Raw genomic sequence first — 20,669 nt, 5'->3', positions numbered from 1 at the left:
CTTCTACCATCAGGTTATAGTCTAAAAAAAGAGTATCTACTCTCTATTTCTGATTATTATGACCTGTGGCTCATTATCCATCTGTGGAGCGTATTCTAGAATGTGTTCAAAATTCTTTGGAGTATCTAATTCAGTGAGTAGGCAATCTTTTAATAAGGGGAAATAAAACTTACTCATCCAAGTAAGTCAGATTATGTTTTCCATCAAGCTAGTGAACAGCTGCAGACATAGCCTGCTTCCCATCAAAGTCTCATGTATAACCTCAGAAATGCTGATGGTTCTCTGGTAATATTTCAAAACCATAACCCTAAAAACATATGACAAACTACATTTTATTAATGAAACATGCCTGCACTACTCACCCTGCCTTCACTTGCAAATTTAAGGACAATGCAGGAACTTTACTGCAAGTGCCAAAACTATGCTGAATATCTATCTATGAACTATACTTGCTGGCACTTTTATAGATTAAGAGAAAGTACATGCTCTGAATAACACAAACAGGAAATACTTTCTAAATAGCACCTAGACTTAAAAGGCAAACTATTTCCTTCATGCTTGCTTTAATAGAAGTGATGAAGTTATACCTCTTTATTAACATTCTCTGAAAAATATTTTAGCAATTAGATGAAATTTAAATTTCTCCACTTTTCAGTATTTTGAATCTGGCTTTAGCGTAGCAATTAAATAGATTCAGAGGCACCAAATATGAGATGGCTTCAAACAAATCTTTCCAACGCTGTACTTTTTTTCTTGAAATGTACTGGTTATAGGAGTTTAACTGAATTCCATGCTTCTATGTTTCCAGCAAATAATTTTGATCATTTAACTGAAACTGGAAAGAATACCGGCAAGAGAGAACTCTGGAACAAGTAACACAGAGAAGCCACTGAAAAGAGAGCAGCATTCTCCAAAAATTAATTCCTCAGACTCAAGCTTGAATAGACTCTAAACAAAATGATGAGTTTTCTCTTTCAAACCAGGTTAGCAAACTACCCTCACAAATAACATTACTTCATAAAAGACTTACTTAAGGTCATAGCACAAAATATTATTTTCAGTTTGGATAATATGATTCTTGAAAGGGTTTTATGGCTATTAAAATTATAAAAAGAAAGAACACAATTTTCTAGTGAGATTTGAAACCTCAAGATAGTCTTGGGTTACAATACATTTGTAATATGAATTACTACCATAATGTCTTAGTACAATATTGCTTAGTTAAATGATATTAAATTTATTATGAAAAAAGTGAGTAAATTGACACAAGACTATTCTCTAAGTTTCTAGTTCTCATTCCTCTAACCTCTGTCCCACCTATTTTACAGTAGATGCAAAATTTTCTTCAAAATATAAATCCAGTAAGATATATTCCTTAAACAATGGTTAAGTTTGGACAATCAACTGCAAATAACTAGCAGACAACTGGAAACTTACAGTTTTGCAACAGTTAAGAGACAGATGTACAAGTAAAAATCATGGATCTCAAACAGCAATTCCATCTAAATAGATTTCCTGTTTACTTTGCATCAGCCTTTCTTACAGGTGCAGGGTGCTTACTTTTGGCAGTAGGGGAAAGAACTGATTTATAAGCCATGAGAACATCTTCTCACTTTCCATAAACAGGTTATAGAATTAATTAAAATTGCAGCACATCAACTCTGCACATGAAACCTGCTCTGTTATTGGAGACTAATGTAATCCAAATATGTGGAAAGCCAAATAGTTTTCAACAAAACTAATTTAGATGGATGGATCAGATAACAACTTGGAACTGAAACTGACAGAATCATTTCTACTCAAAGGCAGTAAGTCCTGAATGTTATATTCCAAAATGAACAAGGAAAATATTGAATTCTAATCTATTACCAGGATGATTTAAAATAGTACTTTACAAAAATATTTAAATATATTTCACTTAAAGAAATTGCAAAGACCCATAAGACTACCATTCATTCTATTTTATTTTATTTTTTTAATCATTATTGGAGTATAATTGCTTTACAGTATTGTGTTAGTTTCTGCTGTACAACAAAGTGAGTCAGCTATATGTATACATATATCCCCATATCCCTTCCCTCTTGAGCCTCCCTCCCAACCTCCCTATCCCACACCTTTAGTCTTCACAAAGCATCAAGCTGATCTCCCTGTGCTCTGTAGTAACTTCCCACTAGCCATCTATTTTACATTTCGTAGTGTATATATGTCAATGTTACTCTCTCACTATGTCCCAGCCTCTCCTCCCCCCATGTCCTCAAGTCCAGTTTTCTACATCTGCATTTCTATTCCTACCCTGCCACTAGGTTCATCAGTACCATTTTTCTAGATTCCATATATATGCATTAGTATAGGGTATTTGTTTTTAAATGAAAAAGACTATGTAAATGGCATGAAAGACAATATGAAATTTGCATTTAATCCTACTGATGTTCTGCTACCTACTCAAAAAATATGCTTCCATCTATAACATTTTATCCTTAGGAAGACAGATACAAAGGCATTGAAGAAAGCTGGTTTCTTTATACCTTCACACTATTGAGGCTACTGGTATTCATTGCTATGAGATTTATTATCTTTAAAACAAGGATAAACAATGACAAACAGAAAAGTAAAACTTTTCATGAGATAATGGATTTAATCTTATTAACAAAGCAATGCCAATTATATCCTTATATAATTGAAAGTAAAGTAAAAGGATAGAGTTGAAGTAAAATGATGAAAATGGAAATTTGTCTTCTGAGTCACAAGCTTCTCTCTCCTTTAGTTCTTTTAGTAAGTAAAGGAAGGACATAAATGGGTGGAGAGGGAAATGTGGAGATCAGAAGGAACATCCTACAGTTACTACCATTCTGATGACAGAGAACTACTTTACTTGTGGCTTATAGGGTCCTCTGGAATGGCTAGGAGCACAAGACCATAGGTAACATCAATATACATGATGTAGAGCAATTCCAACTGTAGCATAGCTATGTCCTCTGGTACTTCTGGATATTCCCTTAATAATCTGTCCTCTCTTCATAGTGTAAACTTCTTCCTTTCTTCTGTCCCACGTACCCTAATGAGTACTGAATAATTTTAGGAACTTTATTTTCCAGTTAGTGTTAATGTTGATTTAGTATTTCATTCCTATCTGCACCCCTCCCCTCTTTTTTTAAGTCCTTGTATGATTTCCAAGAATTCTGTGATAGCCAGCTCCTAAGATGCTTCTCAATGCCCCCTGACTCCTGGGATTCACATTCTTGTGTCTTCCTCTCCCACAGTGAAGAGTTAATGGCTGATCTCTGTATCCAATAAGATGTAGTAATGTGTGGTTCCTTAGGCAAGGTCATAAAAGGCACTGAAGCTTCCACCTTGCCTTCTCTTCATCTCTTAGATTTCTCACTCACTCACTCTGAGAGAAGCCAACCAGCATACTGTGAGAATAGTCAAGAGGTCTACGGAAAGGCCCTCAAGGTAGGGAGGAAATAAACCTCCTGTCAACAACTGGCACCAAATGAGTGAACTAACTTAGAAACAGATCTTGAATCCCTCCCTGGTCAGGCTTTCAGATAACTACAGCCCTGGCTGATATACTGACTACAATGTCATGAGATCCTAAGCTAAAACCACCCAGCTAAATGTTCCTGAATTCATGACCCAGGGAAATTGTATAAATTGATAAATGCTTATTATTGTTTTAAGCTGCTAAGTGTTAAGATAATTTGCTAAGCAACAAGAACTAATTCATACTATTTCTTCTTATAAAAACAAATACAAACAAGTATGCCACTGGATGAAGCATCTTCATTAACAACATATTATTGTTGCTATATGAGAGTCACACAACTCAAGCCAAGTAAATAACTCAACAGGCTTTTAGAAAATTTTGAGGTATAATTTACATAGGCAAAATGCACACTCAAGTGTATAGGTGAGTGAATTTTGACAAGTTTTGTAAGAACATGCACCATGTAAGTAATACCCTAATCAAGATGTAAACATTTCTGTTCCCCAGAGAGTTCCCTCAAGGCCTATTTTGAATCAGTTTTGTATTGCCCTCTTCCCAACCAGAGTCAAGCACTATTTTTATATCTATCACTGTAGCTGAGTTTTGATTGTTCTAGGATTTCATATAAATACAAGAATATGATTTTTGTTTCCGGCTTCCTCTGCTCAGCATGATATTTCTAAGGTTCATCATGTTGTTGTGTTCATCAGTAGTTCATCCCATTGTTTCACTGTTGATTAACATACCACACTCTGCTTACCCATTCTCCCACTGATGGACATTTGAGTTCTTCCCAATTTGGGGCTACTACGAATAATGTTTCTGGGAACATTCTTATGCAAATATTTTGGTGCACATGTATTTTTCCTTTCTCTTGATAAAATACCAAAACAGGGCTGGAACTACAGGGAGGCCAATGAGCTACCTCTTGGGCACAAACGTAAGGAGGTCCACCACCTTGCAGTAGGATTGCTGGATCATAAAAGAGATGTTTCTAAAACAATTTGCCTTTTAAAATTACAGCACTGAATTTTACACTTAGACTTGTCATGGGTTCTTCTGTCAAAAAAATCTACTGTTTCAGTAACGGGGAATAGTAGGTTAATATAATAGTATAAGAAAACACACGCTTATAAAGGCAATTGATCAATCTATTATTATCACATGTAATGCATATTAAATAAAATATAAAGTTGACAATAACTTCCTCCAGAATGAACCCTAGTTCAAGTAAAACTCCTTGTTTTACAGATGTGGAAAATGATTAAGAGACTGGTCCAAGGCTGCCTAGCTAGTTAGTGGCTTTTTCATCGTACGCATTGCATTGTAAATCTTTACACAAATTTAACCCAGATTCAGTTAAAATTCCTAAAGATGTGACCACAATTGGTTTTCAATTTTAATGTCAACTAGCTTTCACAGAGAACTTTTCTTTTTTTTTAGCATTGGTGGCCTATAAATTAAAGTATAAATTTAAACTGGTGATCAAAGATAAATATGTTCTTAAAAAAACACAATCAAAGATTTGTGACATGCAAAAATTACACCTAAAAACATACTTACTAAGTTAGGTTACACATATAGAAAAGGCACTGTTATTACCATGATCAGATTAGACTTTTCTAAAAAAGCAAGTGAGGCAATGGGATACTTGATATCTGCATCTTTCATCCCAGAGACCTCTTAAAACCAAACCATTTAAATTAGTGAGGAAAGTACTTTTATCCAATTTATTTGCTGCTATTAACTTACTACCATTTAGTTATACACACATATTTCCTCCCTTGGAAAAGATATATCTTCATGTATAATACAGCAATGATTAAAAAGTTATCAACCAAGAACAAGAATATTTCTTTAATCTAAGATGGATAATTACAATCCTATAAAGGCACATGATAAGTATTTTTCATTGGTTTAGTAAAATTTTATTCACTAAAGAAGTCTTTTTCATAATTTTAAGATAATTTCAGAAAGTCTATGAAGAAGCTCATTTAATAGTATATTTGTAGGAAAGCTTAGACCACTTTTTTTTGCCAAAAATGCCTCAGTTAGAAAGTAAATTTCATGTGTCATTGAAATAATTGAATTTAAACCGTATGATTAGATTCCACCCAAGTCATGATTATTATTTCTCTTTATTCTTCAACCTAGCCTTCAATACAGTTTACTGTATCCCTAGGTATACCAGTATTCTGTGAGAAGTCACCATGTACTTCTCAAGAAATACTCTTAATCTCAGCTAGAGAAACGCTGAGTACTAAAAAAATTTCAAATTTTCATGTATATCCTCTTTAGTAATTTTTTGTCGAGTTCTTTGCAGAATGCTTACCTCACAAAAGCTGAACACTGGATAATGTCAATATTGAATTTCTATGACACCTGTGAATTAAATTTCCTAAAATGAAAATTTAAACCTGGATTTTATCATTAAACAAGTAACAGAAGAAACTAAAACCCTGCAGTGCCTAGTTAAAATCCCTTTTTGTTTGCCAATTCCTGCTTTTTATTTAATTGTCCTGATATTAGACAGTACCTCACGGGTTTCCCTTCTCGAAGCAAGTCTTCTAGACTCTGTTCGCAGTGTTCAGCCACCACCACCAATCTCTCTGAGTAAAAGAAAAAACATCAACTCCATATTTGATTAACACAGTGTTTTAATAACAAAATAACATACCCCACTAAAGTTATTAACATACAGTACAAATGATATTTAAAAGAGCTTTTCACAGTATATTAACTACATAAAAATGAAATATATAGAATAAGATAAATGTGTAATAAAACAATACATTAAATAACAATTTATTTTCGTCTTGTGTTTTTCTCTAGAATTTCTCCCATGTGCATCAAGAAAACCAGCTGGGAAATTTTACCTTTGGCATAAAGAAGCGATCCTTCTGATACAGACTAGGAGAAGAAAAAGCTTGGATGAAGATATAAAGAAATTTTAAAGTGAAGGGAAAATTGGGAACTAGGGACAAATTGTCTTGACAGTCTGGTTCAAACATAAAGTCTTTGAAACTGAGTTCAGAAATTTGAGAAAAGTAGAAGTGTTCTGAATCATGACTATGGAGAAAGAACAGAAAATCAACTTGGGATTGTTTGTAACATCATGGGGCCTGCTGAGATTAGTAATAATATACAATTTTTGTGGGCACAATCTATACTATGATGCATTTTTTATTTTCCAACAAAAACTGTCTAAGAATAACACAGCACAGTTTTGAAGGTCAGTCTCCACATTTTTAATGTAATCATCAGGTACCTAGTGACTAACACACTGTCTGACACATAGCAGATCAACAAACTCTTTTTCTTTATAGGTGAAAGAATGTAAAGGAGTGAGAGAAAAGTACAACTGGGCTCACAAGTGGCTGGGGATTTGATAAGATTATTTCAGGGGAGATCAAGTTTTTACAAGAAATTGGGGTACTCTGAATATCAATGCAAAATGAGTTCTAAGATGAGGAAGAAGGTGAACAAAAAATACAGATGGTAAACAGTCAAGATAAAGAAGTAAAGGTAAAAAGGGACTGGAAATAGTAAAAACTGCAAGGAGGTTTGATGAAAATGAAAAATGGCAAAGGTAGAAAAAGGAGAGCACAAGATGGGAAGGACTGGTTCAAGGTATGGTCTAGCTTGCTGGGAGTAGAGATGAAGGACAATGGTATACAGGCAATCATGTGAGGTGTGAGGGCAGGATATTGCATGGGTCACATCTTGGAAACTCAAACTGAGGTGGTGGCATTATATAGAATGATCTGAAACACAAAATTTTAAAATACTATAAATGAAAACTATCACTTACAGTAAAAAAAAACTCCAAGTGATCTAAACAGGAACTTAAAGAAAATTAAATTTGAAAGAACATTTAATAAGGGGGAAAAAAGGGAAAAGTCACAATGAAAATTGAGATAAAAGTTCTAGTTCTTCAATTCAATAAAGAAAAGAGCATAGAAAATTGAATTCCAAGCAATTTAGCACAACTGTGAAGTTCTAGAAGGAAAAAGCAAATAATACCGTCAGAAAACCAAAATGCGAAGCAGCGTTCCTTTGCTTTCCATCTTACCACATTTTGTCAGTTTTCCTTACATCTATCTGCCTGCCTTTCCTCAGTCTCCCCTGTAGACTGGTACCTCTTCTACCCAAATTTAAATGCTTCTAGTTCCTCCACCTTTGATTCTGGGTCTTCAGACTGTGTTTTCTTCTTACTTACTCCAAAGGTTGAAAAACTGTTAAATTTTATCTCAAGCCCAGAACTCTTTTGAACTCCAGGCTTTTTCACCCAATTTCTCACTTTAATATAAAAGTCACCTCAAACGCAACGGGACTCAAATTGAATTTATAGTTTGCTCCTTAAGCCTGTCCCTTTAGTACTGTTTCAGTAAATGGTACCACTCTCCTGCCAGCTGCTCCAGCTACAAAATTAGGAGTCATCTCCCTTTCTAAAATCCAAAGAAAACGCCCTGCTATTTCTAGCTCCCAAATGTTTCCAGAATCTGTTAAATTTGCTCCATCTGCCATAATCTGGGTCTAAGCCAACATCATTTCTCATTAGATTACTACAACAATCTCTTAACTAATCTTCTCATATTAATTCTTATTCCCCTCCAACATACTAAAATCTAAGTGATAAAATAATAATTAATAAATCTGAATACATAACTCCCTGCCTATCTTTATTTTTTGTTATTTTGTCTGTCACTCACCAACTTGCAGTTACACTGGTCTTCCTTTCCCTTTACTACCTGAAAGTACTAGCACATGGATTCCCATTGCCTAAAAGGATCTTCCCTGTTCCTTCTCCCACTTAACTCCTATCATGAAACATAGTGGTTAAGAGCACAGACTATTCTGTCTAGGCTCACATTTTAGGTTTAATACTCATTAGTTATGTGACCTTGGAGGATTTTGCTAACCTCTCTGTGCCAAGATTTCTTCTTCTCTAAAATGAGGGAAACAATCGTACCTACCTCATAGAGCTGTTGTTGTGAGGTTGAAATGAGTTAATACATAATAAAAACCTGGCACATAAGGATCACTAAGAGTTACTATTATTATTATTTATTACTCAGTTAAATATGATTTCTTCTAAGAACACTTTCCTGGTCTCCTCAAATCAATTTTCTTCTCCCATAATATAATCTACTCCACAATAGTACTTATCTTTTGTAGCACTTATTTCAACTCCTAAAGATTTGTATACTTTTTTATCTAATGTCTTTGTTCTCTACTAAATAATACATTTCATGATGGCAGGAAGGATATTGGTCTCATTCAAAATGCATCGCCAGTGTCTAGAATCATACCTCAAACATATAAGCATCTAATGAGTTAACTTGAGCAAAGGCTCAATGTGGCCATCAGAAATAAATAAGCCTCACATAATGAGAGCCATTATCTAAATAGAAATCCGTCCTGTATAGAAAAGTATATGCCTATGTTGTAAACTAGGCTTAATAACACCACAAAGGCACTGATTTTAATATAAAACAAAAGCATCAGAATATGTTAAAATGTGCATACTCTACTAATTAATAATTTTAAGTTATATATTCATAAATCTCCATATCTATGAGGGATTTTTCAAAGTGTTTGGCATTTGCCTAAAATTTGTCAGGCTTAAAATGATTTAGGAAGAAAAAAAATGATCAGGATTCTTCAGGAAACTCCTTCAAAATATCATAAACCAGAGTTTGCCAAAGCTCTAAGAAACCATGGATTTTTAAAGTATTGCTTGAATACAGCAGAACCATAATCCTTGGCAGAATATCAAAGACCCTCCCAGAGGTAACAGAGTGTATACAAAAGCAGTGTTTCCAATATGAACGGGGTTTTTCAAAAAATCATTAGAGTCTTCATTTTGAAACTCTGGACCACTGTTTGAAATAACTGCTGAAATAACTGCTGTTTGTTATAATACTGTTTCAGAGAATAAAATATGACAAAAATACTTGAGAATTATAAAGTGCCAAATACAAGTTAGCAATGTAGCGGCATTATTTATAAAAAACAAATATGACACCGAGATGAACTTTAAAGAGTAGAACGTATGAGAACTGTGAAATAGTCCTTCTTCTAACAAATACTTGATGAACGCCAAGTATAACTGTAGTGTACATACAGTTTGTTTTAAGTATGCTTTAAGTCAATGCTAAGAAATGGAAGAGTACAGTACTAAGCTAGACAGATAATAAAGTAGTTGAATCAAAAGAGGGATGACAAGAAAGACAAGAAAAACTTTCTTAACTTAAAGAGGTAAATTGTGAATGTGTTAACCTAACATGAAAGGTTATTAGAATATAGTTACTGTATCATTCTTTTCTTATTCATATTAAAAACTGACTAGCTTATCACCTTTTAAATAGAATATCTAAATAAATATTTATACAATAAAACTGATAAGGAAAAATTCTGTGCTTAAAAAACAGTATTGTTACTAGGTCGTCAGTTTTAGGAGTCAACATGGCTAGGCTAGAGTCTTCAGTTATTCAAACACTAATCTAGGTGTTACTATGAAGGCATTTAATAAATGACTAAATCTACAATAAGTTTACTTTGAGTAAGGAAGATTATCCTACATAATCTGGGTGTTCCTGATTCAATCAGTTGTGAAGGCCTTAAGTGCACAATTGAGTCTTCTCTGGAGAAGAAACTCCACACTTGGACTGTGTCTTCAGCTGTCGTCTAAAACTTCAGCTTGTCCTTGATGACCTGCCCTATGGATTTCAGGCTAGCCCACCCAGCCCCCACAACCACACAAACCAATTCCAAGCAATTAATCTATATCTATGTAGTTATCTAGCTACTAAGTTCTACTGGTTCTGTTTCTTTGATGGAACTCTAAACTGATATAGATACTTAGGTTAAAATATACATGAAGCTAGAGCTATAGACTATATTATTTTATAGGTCCTCAACAATTCTATTATTCTCTACATAAATCTCAGATCTATTAGTTAAAATAATTTTGTTCTTGATTTTCCTAGCAATAACCAAAAGATTTCTGGGTAACCAATACCAAATAAAATGGAATGTATTACTATTTATAATGCTTATTCTGCTTCTAAAACTGCTTAGATTTCAAGTTCAAAAGAAAAAGATTGTTTGTTAACTTAAGTATTTTCATGCTTTATTGGCCTTTTTTCTTTTAAAGATATTTTACTCAACTTCTCTTAACAAATCAAGTTCACAAATTCTAATGTACACTATTCTTGAATTTAAATACATCATTCTGCTGAGTTAGCAAGAAATTATCATCATCTTCAATCAGTTTTGAATGATCTATAGGAAACAGAGAAAGCCTGATTTCTGAGCTAACCTAACATGGGAAAACATAATGTTACTAAAACAGACCACATGTCACACATTACTCCAAGTAAAAAGGGGATGGTGGGGAGGAAGGGGACTAACAATGACAAGATGTGAGATATCTGCATAGTAAGAACAGAATAAAGGGGGGAAGGAAACAAAATCAAAATTCTTTGAGGAGATGATTAAGTGGAGTCCAAACCAAAATCACCTGGTATTACATCATTGAGAAATATGTATTGTTCACTAAGGATACTGTTGTAGAGTCTTTTCAAATTTTTCGAAACAAATGAAACTGAAATGACTGAGATCTTTTGGAACAAACAGACCTTCATATCAACACTTACTCTAATTTATTTACTCCTTATGCATACAACTTTTCAGGACAATGAATACTGCCAATAATAAAAAAAATAATCAAATTCCCGAACATTTTGGCAATCGTATTTTCATTCCGGGCAGCCAAACTTAAAATATTTGAATTTTATACACATCCCTGACCTGTGTGTCCCTAGAAGAGAGGGTTGCTGAGATCTAGGAGCAGGGCAAACGGGAAACAGAGTAACCAGCAATATGGTGGATGGGCCTAAAGGGACTACCCAGATTGCTGAGTTGGGTTCAACATGAACAGTCTAATAGTGTCTAAGGAGATTAGTTCCTATCTGACATTTATAACTAAAAAGAAGGTTCCTGTGCAGTTAGCAGTAGTGTTCCCCAGAGGGATTATGTTATAAGGTTTCCCCAGTTCATTGTTTATAGAGCCTCATTTAGGTGGAGGGATGAAAAGAAGGAGCTCAAGAAATATCTAGGACTATTGAGTCAATTATCCCATGAAAAGGTAGCCTAGGGAAAACTAGACAGAAGCAAGACCCCAGTCATAAGAAGTGATGCTTCAAATAGGCTTCCAGACATAATGGAAAGAAATAAAGGGCACTTCAGGATACAAGAATGAAGATGCCCTAAGAACTGAGTAAAGTGGCAAGAGTTTGGGAAGACAGGCATACTCCAAATTTGCAGATGTAAAACAGCAAGACTAATAATGGTTGCTCGCTACAGATGATAATGAGCATCCGCTACATTGCTAACTTTGGAGTGATTTTGGAACTAGGCCAACCCCTCAAGTGGAAATTCTTTAGCATTTGTAATTGGATGCAGGGTCGTGGTGTTTGAGGCATTCAGGGATTGACATCAGTTATATAAAAAGCCCCAAATGATTTCTATAATGTCATTGAAGCCATTTATCAAATGAAAACGTCAGCAAAAGGTTTTTCTTGTTTGCTTGTTTTTAAACAACAAACTTGCCAAATGTTCCTAAGTTACGTAATTGCTTTGCACCTCAATTTCCTTATCTGTAAAATGAGTAATAGTTTCTACCTCATGGTAAAGTTGTAGGCATTAAGTTAATTAAAATATGTAAAGTACTTAGAATAGTTCCTAATATGTAATAAACACTCAATAAATATTAGCCATTAATAATATTTATTACAAAAAACATTTTCTACTCAAAGTCTATAAAACTTTCAGAGCAACTATTTTTTAAAAGGCATAACCCAGACTACTTGAAGGCATCATTTAGCCTGTTTTTCAGCAAAATAATAAATAAAATACAGTTTGCATTTTTTGAGCATCTTTAATATTAGATTGAAACACCTGAAAATGCCATTTTTGTAAGATAAAAACAGGACAATATCAGCAAGGGTTAACTTTCATGAATGATTTTGTTAGAAAAATTAAATATATTTCACTGAAATGTATTTAAAATAATTCTAAGAAATGGAACCTCAGTATGCAATTTACCTTTCAAAAATAATTTAAAGATAATTAAAATATTGCTACCATAAGCATCTCCAGGAGTGCTATAGGTTGCACATTTGTGTTCCCCCACCCCCAAATCCATATGCTGACATCTAATCCTCAGTGTGATGGTGTTTGGGGGTGGGGATTTGGGAGGTGATTAGGTCATGAGGGTGGGGCCTGCATGAATAGGATCAGTTTTCTTACAAAAAAGGCCTGAGAGAACTTCCCTCCCTCTCCCACCATGTAAGGTTACAGTGAGGAGATGGCTGTCAATGAAGAAGCAGGCCTCACCAGATGTGGAATCTGCTGGTGCCTTAAACTCCAGAACTGTGAGAAATAAATGTTTCTTGTTTATAAGCCACTCAGTTTATGGTGTCTTATTTTAGCAGTGAGAATGGACTAACATATGGGCTATAAAAGAAAAAAGGCAGTAAACAACTTCCTGGTGAAACGTTGACTTTTTAACCAACAGAGTTCAACTTTTCTAAATGAAAGCCTATATGAAAAGACTAATGCAGCCCCAAAGAGGTAAAAAAATTAGTGACTCTTTTTATTTGAAGAAACTTAGCCCAAATTATTACTTTCAATCATAAAATACATTCTAATAAACAATTCTAAAGTTTCTAAGAACTTTCATTTTCTTCTTAGAGAGTGAAGAAATAGGCCTGAGGATAGGTAGCTTCCCTGAAAGAGAAAATTAAAAATCCTGATTCTCAGATTTGAGAAATATGAATCATTCAAATTTAGTAAGGAAAACTCAAATGACGCAGTTTGGCTAGAGTGAAAGGTGAAGGCACGCGTACACACACATACTGAGTACTTTATATGTTTACTATGTATATTATAACCTAATCAGGTAACAGGGTAGAGAACACAAAATAGAAAACAACTCACCATGCTTTCCCCTAGAAATATCCACATACTGGCACAGTCTGGGGTGGGTGATAGTCTTAAGGATTTGAAAACGCCCTAAAATTTTGATGGAATTTGGTGTGAGAGGAAGCCCGTTGCTTCCACAAACATCATGTGGCAGAGCAGAGGCAAAGAAGGTAAAGGCACCCATTTCGGCATCCTTCAAAGGAAACATTTTCGGAGTCCTGGATCTTCCAAAATAACCTAGGAAAGAAGAGAATTTTGATACATCAACTAAACATTAAGCCAGTGTTTTCCCACCTTAAACACAATTAACTAACATAACTTGGAGGAGAATGCCAATCTTTACGTTTTACAGTAAAAAAAAATTCATTGCTAAAAAATTTCAAGACAATATCAAAGAGGAAAAAGCACCCAATCATGAATTTCTATTGCAGCTCTAAATCAAAATCAAAGATTTTCAACGGCATGTAAAGGAAAAGACAGAACGTTCTCTCTACTCCTCTTAATTCTGGAATTTTGTAACACCCCAGTTAAGATCTGGCTGTCTACCAAGCCATCCTAAAACAGGGTATGCCAGTCAACAAGCCTGTCCATATACAAAATGCTCCAAGACACTCTTCCATAACTCTGTCCAGGAATCATCAGATGGTTGAGGAAAGACTACAGCATAAAGGGCAAAAAATAAAGCAAAAAACAAAAAAACAAAAAAAACTGCCCTGGTGGCAACCAAAACAATTTACGAAAAGAACCCCAAACCAAAACCGACTCTAATATATTTAGAAAGTTTTGAGAAGAATTTGAGAAGATATTATACCCATTATATAAAACAGGAGGTATGGAAGAACATATTTCATAAAAGAATAAAAAGGAATCGCCAATATATATGAGAAGATAAACAACCATTAATAGTCAAGAAATTGTTCATTAAAATGACATGAGAATTTATACCTGGAGATAGTAAAAATTAAGAGATCCAATAATACATGATGTTAGATTACGGAGAAATAGAGTGTAAAGTGGTACGACTTTGGAAAATAGTTTGACACTATTTTGTTCCTGCAGAAACTCTTACATACATAACACAAGCGGAAACATACAAGAAAGAACAGGGTGGTATTGTTTCTATTATCTCCAAACTGGAAACAACTTAAATGTCCAAACACTGGTGAATGGCTAAATAAATTGTGGTACATTCATCTGATGGAAGAACACAGGATGGAAAATAAGCAAATTATATCAACATTTAATACAGATGAATCCTAGAAACATAATGTTGAGTAGGAAAAAGTCATACAAAATTTACACCAATATTCATAAAATTCAAAAACAAGAAACCTAAATAATAAATAATTCAGGAATACTTACGTATGAGGTAAGAATATATTCAAAAATTAAAGGAATAAAAAAAAAAAAGGCCTGAGGATAGGGTTACCACCGTAAAACTGTATGAAAAAAGTTGTGCGATTAGAAAAGAACCCATAAGAAGCTTAAAAAATTCTGAGTAACATCCTAGTTCTTAATTGGTGGGTAAAAGGTGTTCATATTACTATTATGCTCCATAATTTCCATATTCCAAATCTCTATTTATATACATGTGCTATATACAACATATTTCATAAAAATTGAAAAAAAAATTTAAAATTTAAAGTGAAAAGCATTTTAATTTTTTTTGCTTTTTATTTTTATGCTTTTTTTAAGCTCTTTATTGGAATATAATTGCTTTACACTCTTGTACCAGCTTTTGAGGTACACCAAAGTGAATCACCTGTATTTATACATATATCTACATATGCCATCCCTCCTGTGACTCCCTACCACCCTCCCTGTCCTGGCCCTCTAAGGCATCACCCATCATCAAGTTGATCACCCTTTGTTATACAACAACTTCCCACTAGCTATTTTACAGTTGGTAGTGTATATATGTCTATGCTACTCTCTCACTTCGTCCCAGCTTCCCCTTCGCCCCCTGCCTCCCCCAACACTGTGTCCTCCAGTCCATTCTCGGCATCTGCATCCGTATTCTTGTCCTGTCACTGGGTTCCTCAGTGCCTTTTTTTTTTTTTTTTTTTAGATTCCGTGTATATGAGTCAGCATACAGTATTTGTTTTTCTTTTTCTGGCTTACTTCATTCTGTATGACAGACTCTAGGTCTACCCACCTTGTTACATATAGCTCCATTTCATTCCTTTTCATGGCTGAGTAATATTCCATTGTATATATATGCTTCTTTATCCATTCATCTGTTGATGGGCATTTAGGTTGCTTCCATGTCCTGGCTATTGTAAATACTGCTGCAATGAATATTATGGTACATGTTTTTTTTTTGGATTATGGTTTGCTCTGGATATATGCCCAGCAGTGGGATTACTGGATGATATGGTAGTTCTATTTTTAGTTGTTTAAGGAACCTCCAAACTGTTTTCCATAGTGGCTGTACCAGCTTACATTCCCACCAACAGTGCAGGAGGGTTTCCTTTTCTCCAGACCCTCTCTAGCATTTATTGTTTCTACATTTTTTGATGATGGCTAATCTGACTGGTCTGAGGTGATGCCTCATTGTGGCTTTGACTTGCATTTCTCTAATGATTAGTGATGTTCAGCATCTTTTCATGTGTTTGTTGGCCACCTGTATGTCTTCTTTAGAGAAATGTCTACTTAGGTCTTCCACCCATTTGTGGATTGGGTTATTTGCTTTTTTGGTACTAAGCTGCATGAGCTGCTTGTACATTTTGGAGATTAATCCTTTGTCTGTTGCTTCGTTGGCAAGTATTTTCTCCCATTCTGAGGGTTGTCTTGTCTTGTTTATGGTTTCTTTCCCTGTGCAAAAGCTTTTAAGTTTCATTAAGTCCCATTTGTTTATTCTTGATTTTACTTCCATGATTCTAGGAGGTGGGTCAAAAAGGATCTTGCTTTGATGTATGTCATAGAATGTTCTGCCTATGTTTTCCTCTAGGAGTTTGATAGTGTCTGGCCTTACATGTAGGTCTTTAATCCATTTGGAGTTTATTTTTGTGTATGGTGTTAGGAAGTGTTCTAATGTCATTCTTTTACATGTTGCTGTCCAATTTTCCCAGCACCACTTATTGAAGAGGCTGTCTTTTTTCCATTGTATATTCCTGCCTCCTTTGTCAATGATAAAGTGCCCATATGTGCTTGGGCTCACCTCTGAGTTCTCTATTCTGTTCCATTGATCTTCCTTTCTGTTTCTGTGCCAGTACCATACTGTCTTGATCACTGTGGCCTTGTAGTATAGTTTGAAGTTAGGAAGCCTAATTCCACCAACTCCATCTTTCCTTCTCAAGATTGCTTTGGCTATTTGGGGTCTTTTGCGTTTCCATAGAAATCGTAAGATTTCTTGTTCTAGTTCTGTGAAAAATGCCGTTGGTAATCTGATAGGGATGGTGTTGAATCAGTAAATTGCTTTGGGTAGGACAGTCATTTTCACTATGTTGATTCTTCCAATCCAAGAACATGGTATGTCTCTCCATCTGTTTGTATCATCTTTGATTTCTTTCATCAGTGTCTTACAGTTTTCTGCATACAGATCTTTTGCCTCCTTAGGCAGGTTTATTCCTAGGTATTTTATTCTTTTTGTTGCAATGGTAAATGGAAGAGTTTCCTTAAGTTCTCTTTCTGCTCCTTCGTTGTTAGTGTATAGGAATGTAAGAGATTTCTGTGTATTAATTTTGTACCCTGCTAATTTACTAAATTCACCAATTAGTGCTAGCAGTTTTCTGGTAGAGTCTTTAGGGTTTTCTACGTATAATATCATGTCATCTGCAAAGAGTGACAATTTTACTTCTTTTCCAATTTGGATTCCTTTTACTTTGTTTTCTTCTCTGATTGCTGTGGCTAAAACTTCCAAAACTATGTTGAATAATAATGGTGAGAGTGGACACCCTTGTCTTCATCCTGTTCTTACAGGGAATTCTTTCAGTTTTTCCCCATTGAGAACGATGTTGGCTTTTGGTTTCTCATATATAGCTTTTATTATGTTGAGATAATTTCCTTCTATGCCCATTTTCTGGAGAGCTTTTATCATAAATGGATGTTGAACTTTGTCAAAAGCTTTTTCCACATCTATTGAGATGATTATATGGTTTTTATCCTTCAATTTGTTGATATGATGTATCATGTTGATTGATTTGCGTATATTGAAGAATCCTTGCATCACAGGGATAAACCCCACTTGATCATGGTATATGATCTTTTTAATGTGCTCTTGGATTCTGTTAGCTAGTATTTTGTTGAGGATTTTTGCATCTATATTCATCAGAGATATTGGCCTGTAATTTTCTTTTTTTGTGACATCTTTGCCTGATTTTTGGTATCAGGGTGATGGTGGCCTCGTAGAATGAGTTTGGGAGTGTTCCTCCTTCTGCTATATTTTGGAAGAGTTTGAGAAGGATAGGTGTTAGCTCTTCTCTCAATGCTTGATAGAATTCGCCTGTGAAGCCATCCGGCCCTGGGCTTTTGTTTGTTGGGAGATTTTTAATCACAGTCTCAATTTCCGTACTTGTGATTGGTCTGTTCATATTTCCTATTTCTTCCTTGTTCAGTCTTGGAAGATTGTACTTTTCTAAGCATAACCATTTCTTCCAATTTATCCAATTTATTGGCATATAGTTGCTTGTAGTAGTCTCTCATGATCTCTTGTACCTCTGTGGTGTCACTTGTTACTTCTCCTTTTTCATTTCTAATTCTGTTGATATGCGTCTTCTCCCTTTTTTTCCTGATGAGTCTGGCTAATGGTTTATCAATTTTGTTTATCGTCTCAAAGAACCACCTTCTAGTTTCATTGATCTTTGCTATTGTTTCCTTCATTTCTTTTTCATTTATTTCTGCTCTGATCTTTATGATTTCTTTCCTTCTGCTCACTTTGGGGTTTCTTTGTTCTTCTTTCTCTGTTTTAGGTGTAAGGTTAGGTTGTTTATTCAAGATTTTTCTTGTTTCTTGAGGTAGGACTGTATTGCTATAAACTTCCCTCTTAGAACTGCTTTTGCTGCATCCCATAGGTTTTGGGTTGTTGTGTTTTCATTGTCATTTGTTTGTAGATATTTTTTGCTTTCTTTGATTTCTTTAGTGATTTCTTGGTTGTTTAATAGTGTATTGTTTAGCCTCCATGTGTTTGTATTTTTTCAGTTTTTTTTTCCTTTAACTGATATGTAGTCTCATGGCATTGTGGTCAGAGAAGATGCTTGATATAATTTCAATTTTCTTGAATTTACTGAGACTTGATTTGTGACCCAAGATGTGATCTATCCTGGAAAATGTTCCATGTGCACTTGAGAAGAAAGTGTATTCTGTAATTTTTGGATGGAATGTCCTATAAATATCAATTATGTCGAGATGGTCTAATGTGTCATTTCAAGCTTGTGTGTCTTTATTTATTTTCTGTTTGGATGATCTGTCCATTGATGTAAGTGGGGTGTTAAAGTCTCCTACTATTATTGTGTTACTGTCGATTTCCCCTTTTATGGCTGTTAGCATTTGCCTTATGTATTGAGGTGCTCCTATGTTGGGTGCATAGATATTTATAGTTGTTCTATGTTCTTCTTGGATGGATCCCTTGATCATTATGTAGTGTCCTTCCTTGTCTCTTGTAATAGTCTTTACTTTAAAGTCTAATGTGTCTGATATGAGTATTGCTACTCCAGCTTTCTTTTGACTTCCATTTGCATGGAATATCTTTTTCCAACCCCTCACTTTCAGTCTTTATGTGTCCCTTGGTCTGAAGTGGGTTTCCTGTAGGCAGCATATAGAAGGGTCTTGTTTTTGTATCCATTCAGCCAGTCTGTGTCTTTTGGTTGGAGCATTTAATCCATTTACATTTAAGGGGATTATTGACATGTGTGTTCCAATTACCATTTTCTTAATTGTTTTGGGTTTGTTTTTGTAGGTGTTTTCCTTCTCTTGTGTTTCCTACTTAGAAAAGTTCCTCCAGCAACTGCTGTAAGGCTGGTTTGGTGGTGCTGAATTCTCTTAACTTTTGCTTGTCTGTAAAGCTTCTGATTTCTCTGTCAAATCTGAATGAGATTCTTGCTGGGTAGAGTATTCTTGGCTGTATGTTTTTCTCTTTCAGGACTTTCGGTATATCCTGCCATTCCCTTCTGGCCTGCAGAGTTTCTGCAGAAAGATCAGCTGTTATCCTTATGGGTTTTCCCTTATACGTTATTTGTTGCTTTTCTCTTGCTGCTTTTAATATTTTTTCTTTGTGTTTAATTTTCATTAGTTTGATTAATATGTGCCTCGGTGTATTTCTCCTTGAGTTTATTCTGTATGGGACTCTCAGTGTTTCTTGGACTTGATTATTTCCTTTCCCATGTTGGGGAAGTTTTCCACTATAACTTCTTCAAATATTTTCTCAGACCCTTTCTTTTTTTCCTCCTTCTTCTGGGATGCCTATGATTCAAATGTTGGTGGGCTTAATGTTGTCACCAAGGTCTCTGAGACTGTCTTCCATTCTTTTTATTCTTTTTCCTCTTTCCTGCTCTGTGGCAGTTATTTCCCCCATTCTATCTTCCAATTCACTTATTCGTTCTCCCTCAGTTATTCCGCTGTTTATAGCATCTAGAGTATTTTTAATTTCAGTTATTTTGTTTTCCATTACTGTTTGCTTTTTAGTTCTTCTGAGTCCTTATTAACTGTTTCTTGTATTTTCTCCACTTCGTTATCGAGATTGGATCATCTTTACTATCATTACTCTGAATTCTTTTTCAGGCAATTTTCCTATTTCTTCTTCATTTATTTGGTCTTGTGGGTTTTTTCCCTGCTCCTTCGCCTGCATCGTGTTTCTTTGTTTTCTCATTTTGTCTAATTTATAGGATTTGCTGTCTCCTTTCCCTATGCTGCCTAGTCGTATTTCCTCTTGTTTCTGCCCTCTGTCCCCTGTGGTGGGGTTTGTCCAGTGTCTTAAGTAGGCTTCCTGGTTGGTGGGGGGGGGGGTCTGCTGTCTGCTTTCCACTGTGTGGCTCTGTGTCTTTTCTCTCTGATGAGCAGAGCCATGTAAGGTTGTGTGTTTTAGAGTATCTGTGAGGTTAATGTGGCTTTAGGTAGTTTGTGTGCTGATGGGTGGGTTTGTGTTCCTGTCTTGTTTGTAGTTTGGTATGAGGTGTCCAGCACTGGCAGCTGCAGACAGTCGGACGAAGCCAAGTCTTAGACTCTGATACAGGGCTCTGTGAGAGTTCTCTGCAGT

At 35.1% G+C, this 20,669-nt stretch overlaps 1 protein-coding gene across 3 annotated transcripts in view; it reads right to left on the bottom strand.

Moving 5' to 3' along the window:
• TBCK (TBC1 domain containing kinase) overlaps positions 1 to 20,669 on the bottom strand; it is a 207,560-nt gene that overhangs the window by 181,817 nt on the left and 5,074 nt on the right. For all 3 annotated transcript variants that reach the window (XM_057704686.1, XM_057704688.1, XM_057704687.1), the window contains exons 2-3: positions 13,493 to 13,714; positions 6,024 to 6,096 (exon numbers count right to left, since the gene is read on the bottom strand). In XM_057704686.1, the coding sequence (XP_057560669.1) occupies positions 6,024 to 6,096; positions 13,493 to 13,685 (266 nt within the window). In that variant the 5' untranslated portion in view covers positions 13,686 to 13,714. The remainder of the gene's footprint in view (positions 1 to 6,023; positions 6,097 to 13,492; positions 13,715 to 20,669) is intronic.

Source organism: Hippopotamus amphibius, chromosome 13, assembly GCF_030028045.1.
Source record: "Hippopotamus amphibius kiboko isolate mHipAmp2 chromosome 13, mHipAmp2.hap2, whole genome shotgun sequence".
Taxonomy (NCBI): domain Eukaryota; kingdom Metazoa; phylum Chordata; class Mammalia; order Artiodactyla; family Hippopotamidae; genus Hippopotamus; species Hippopotamus amphibius.
Note: the sequence above shows the minus strand (reverse complement) of the source record. Positions and strands in the feature narration are given on the sequence as shown.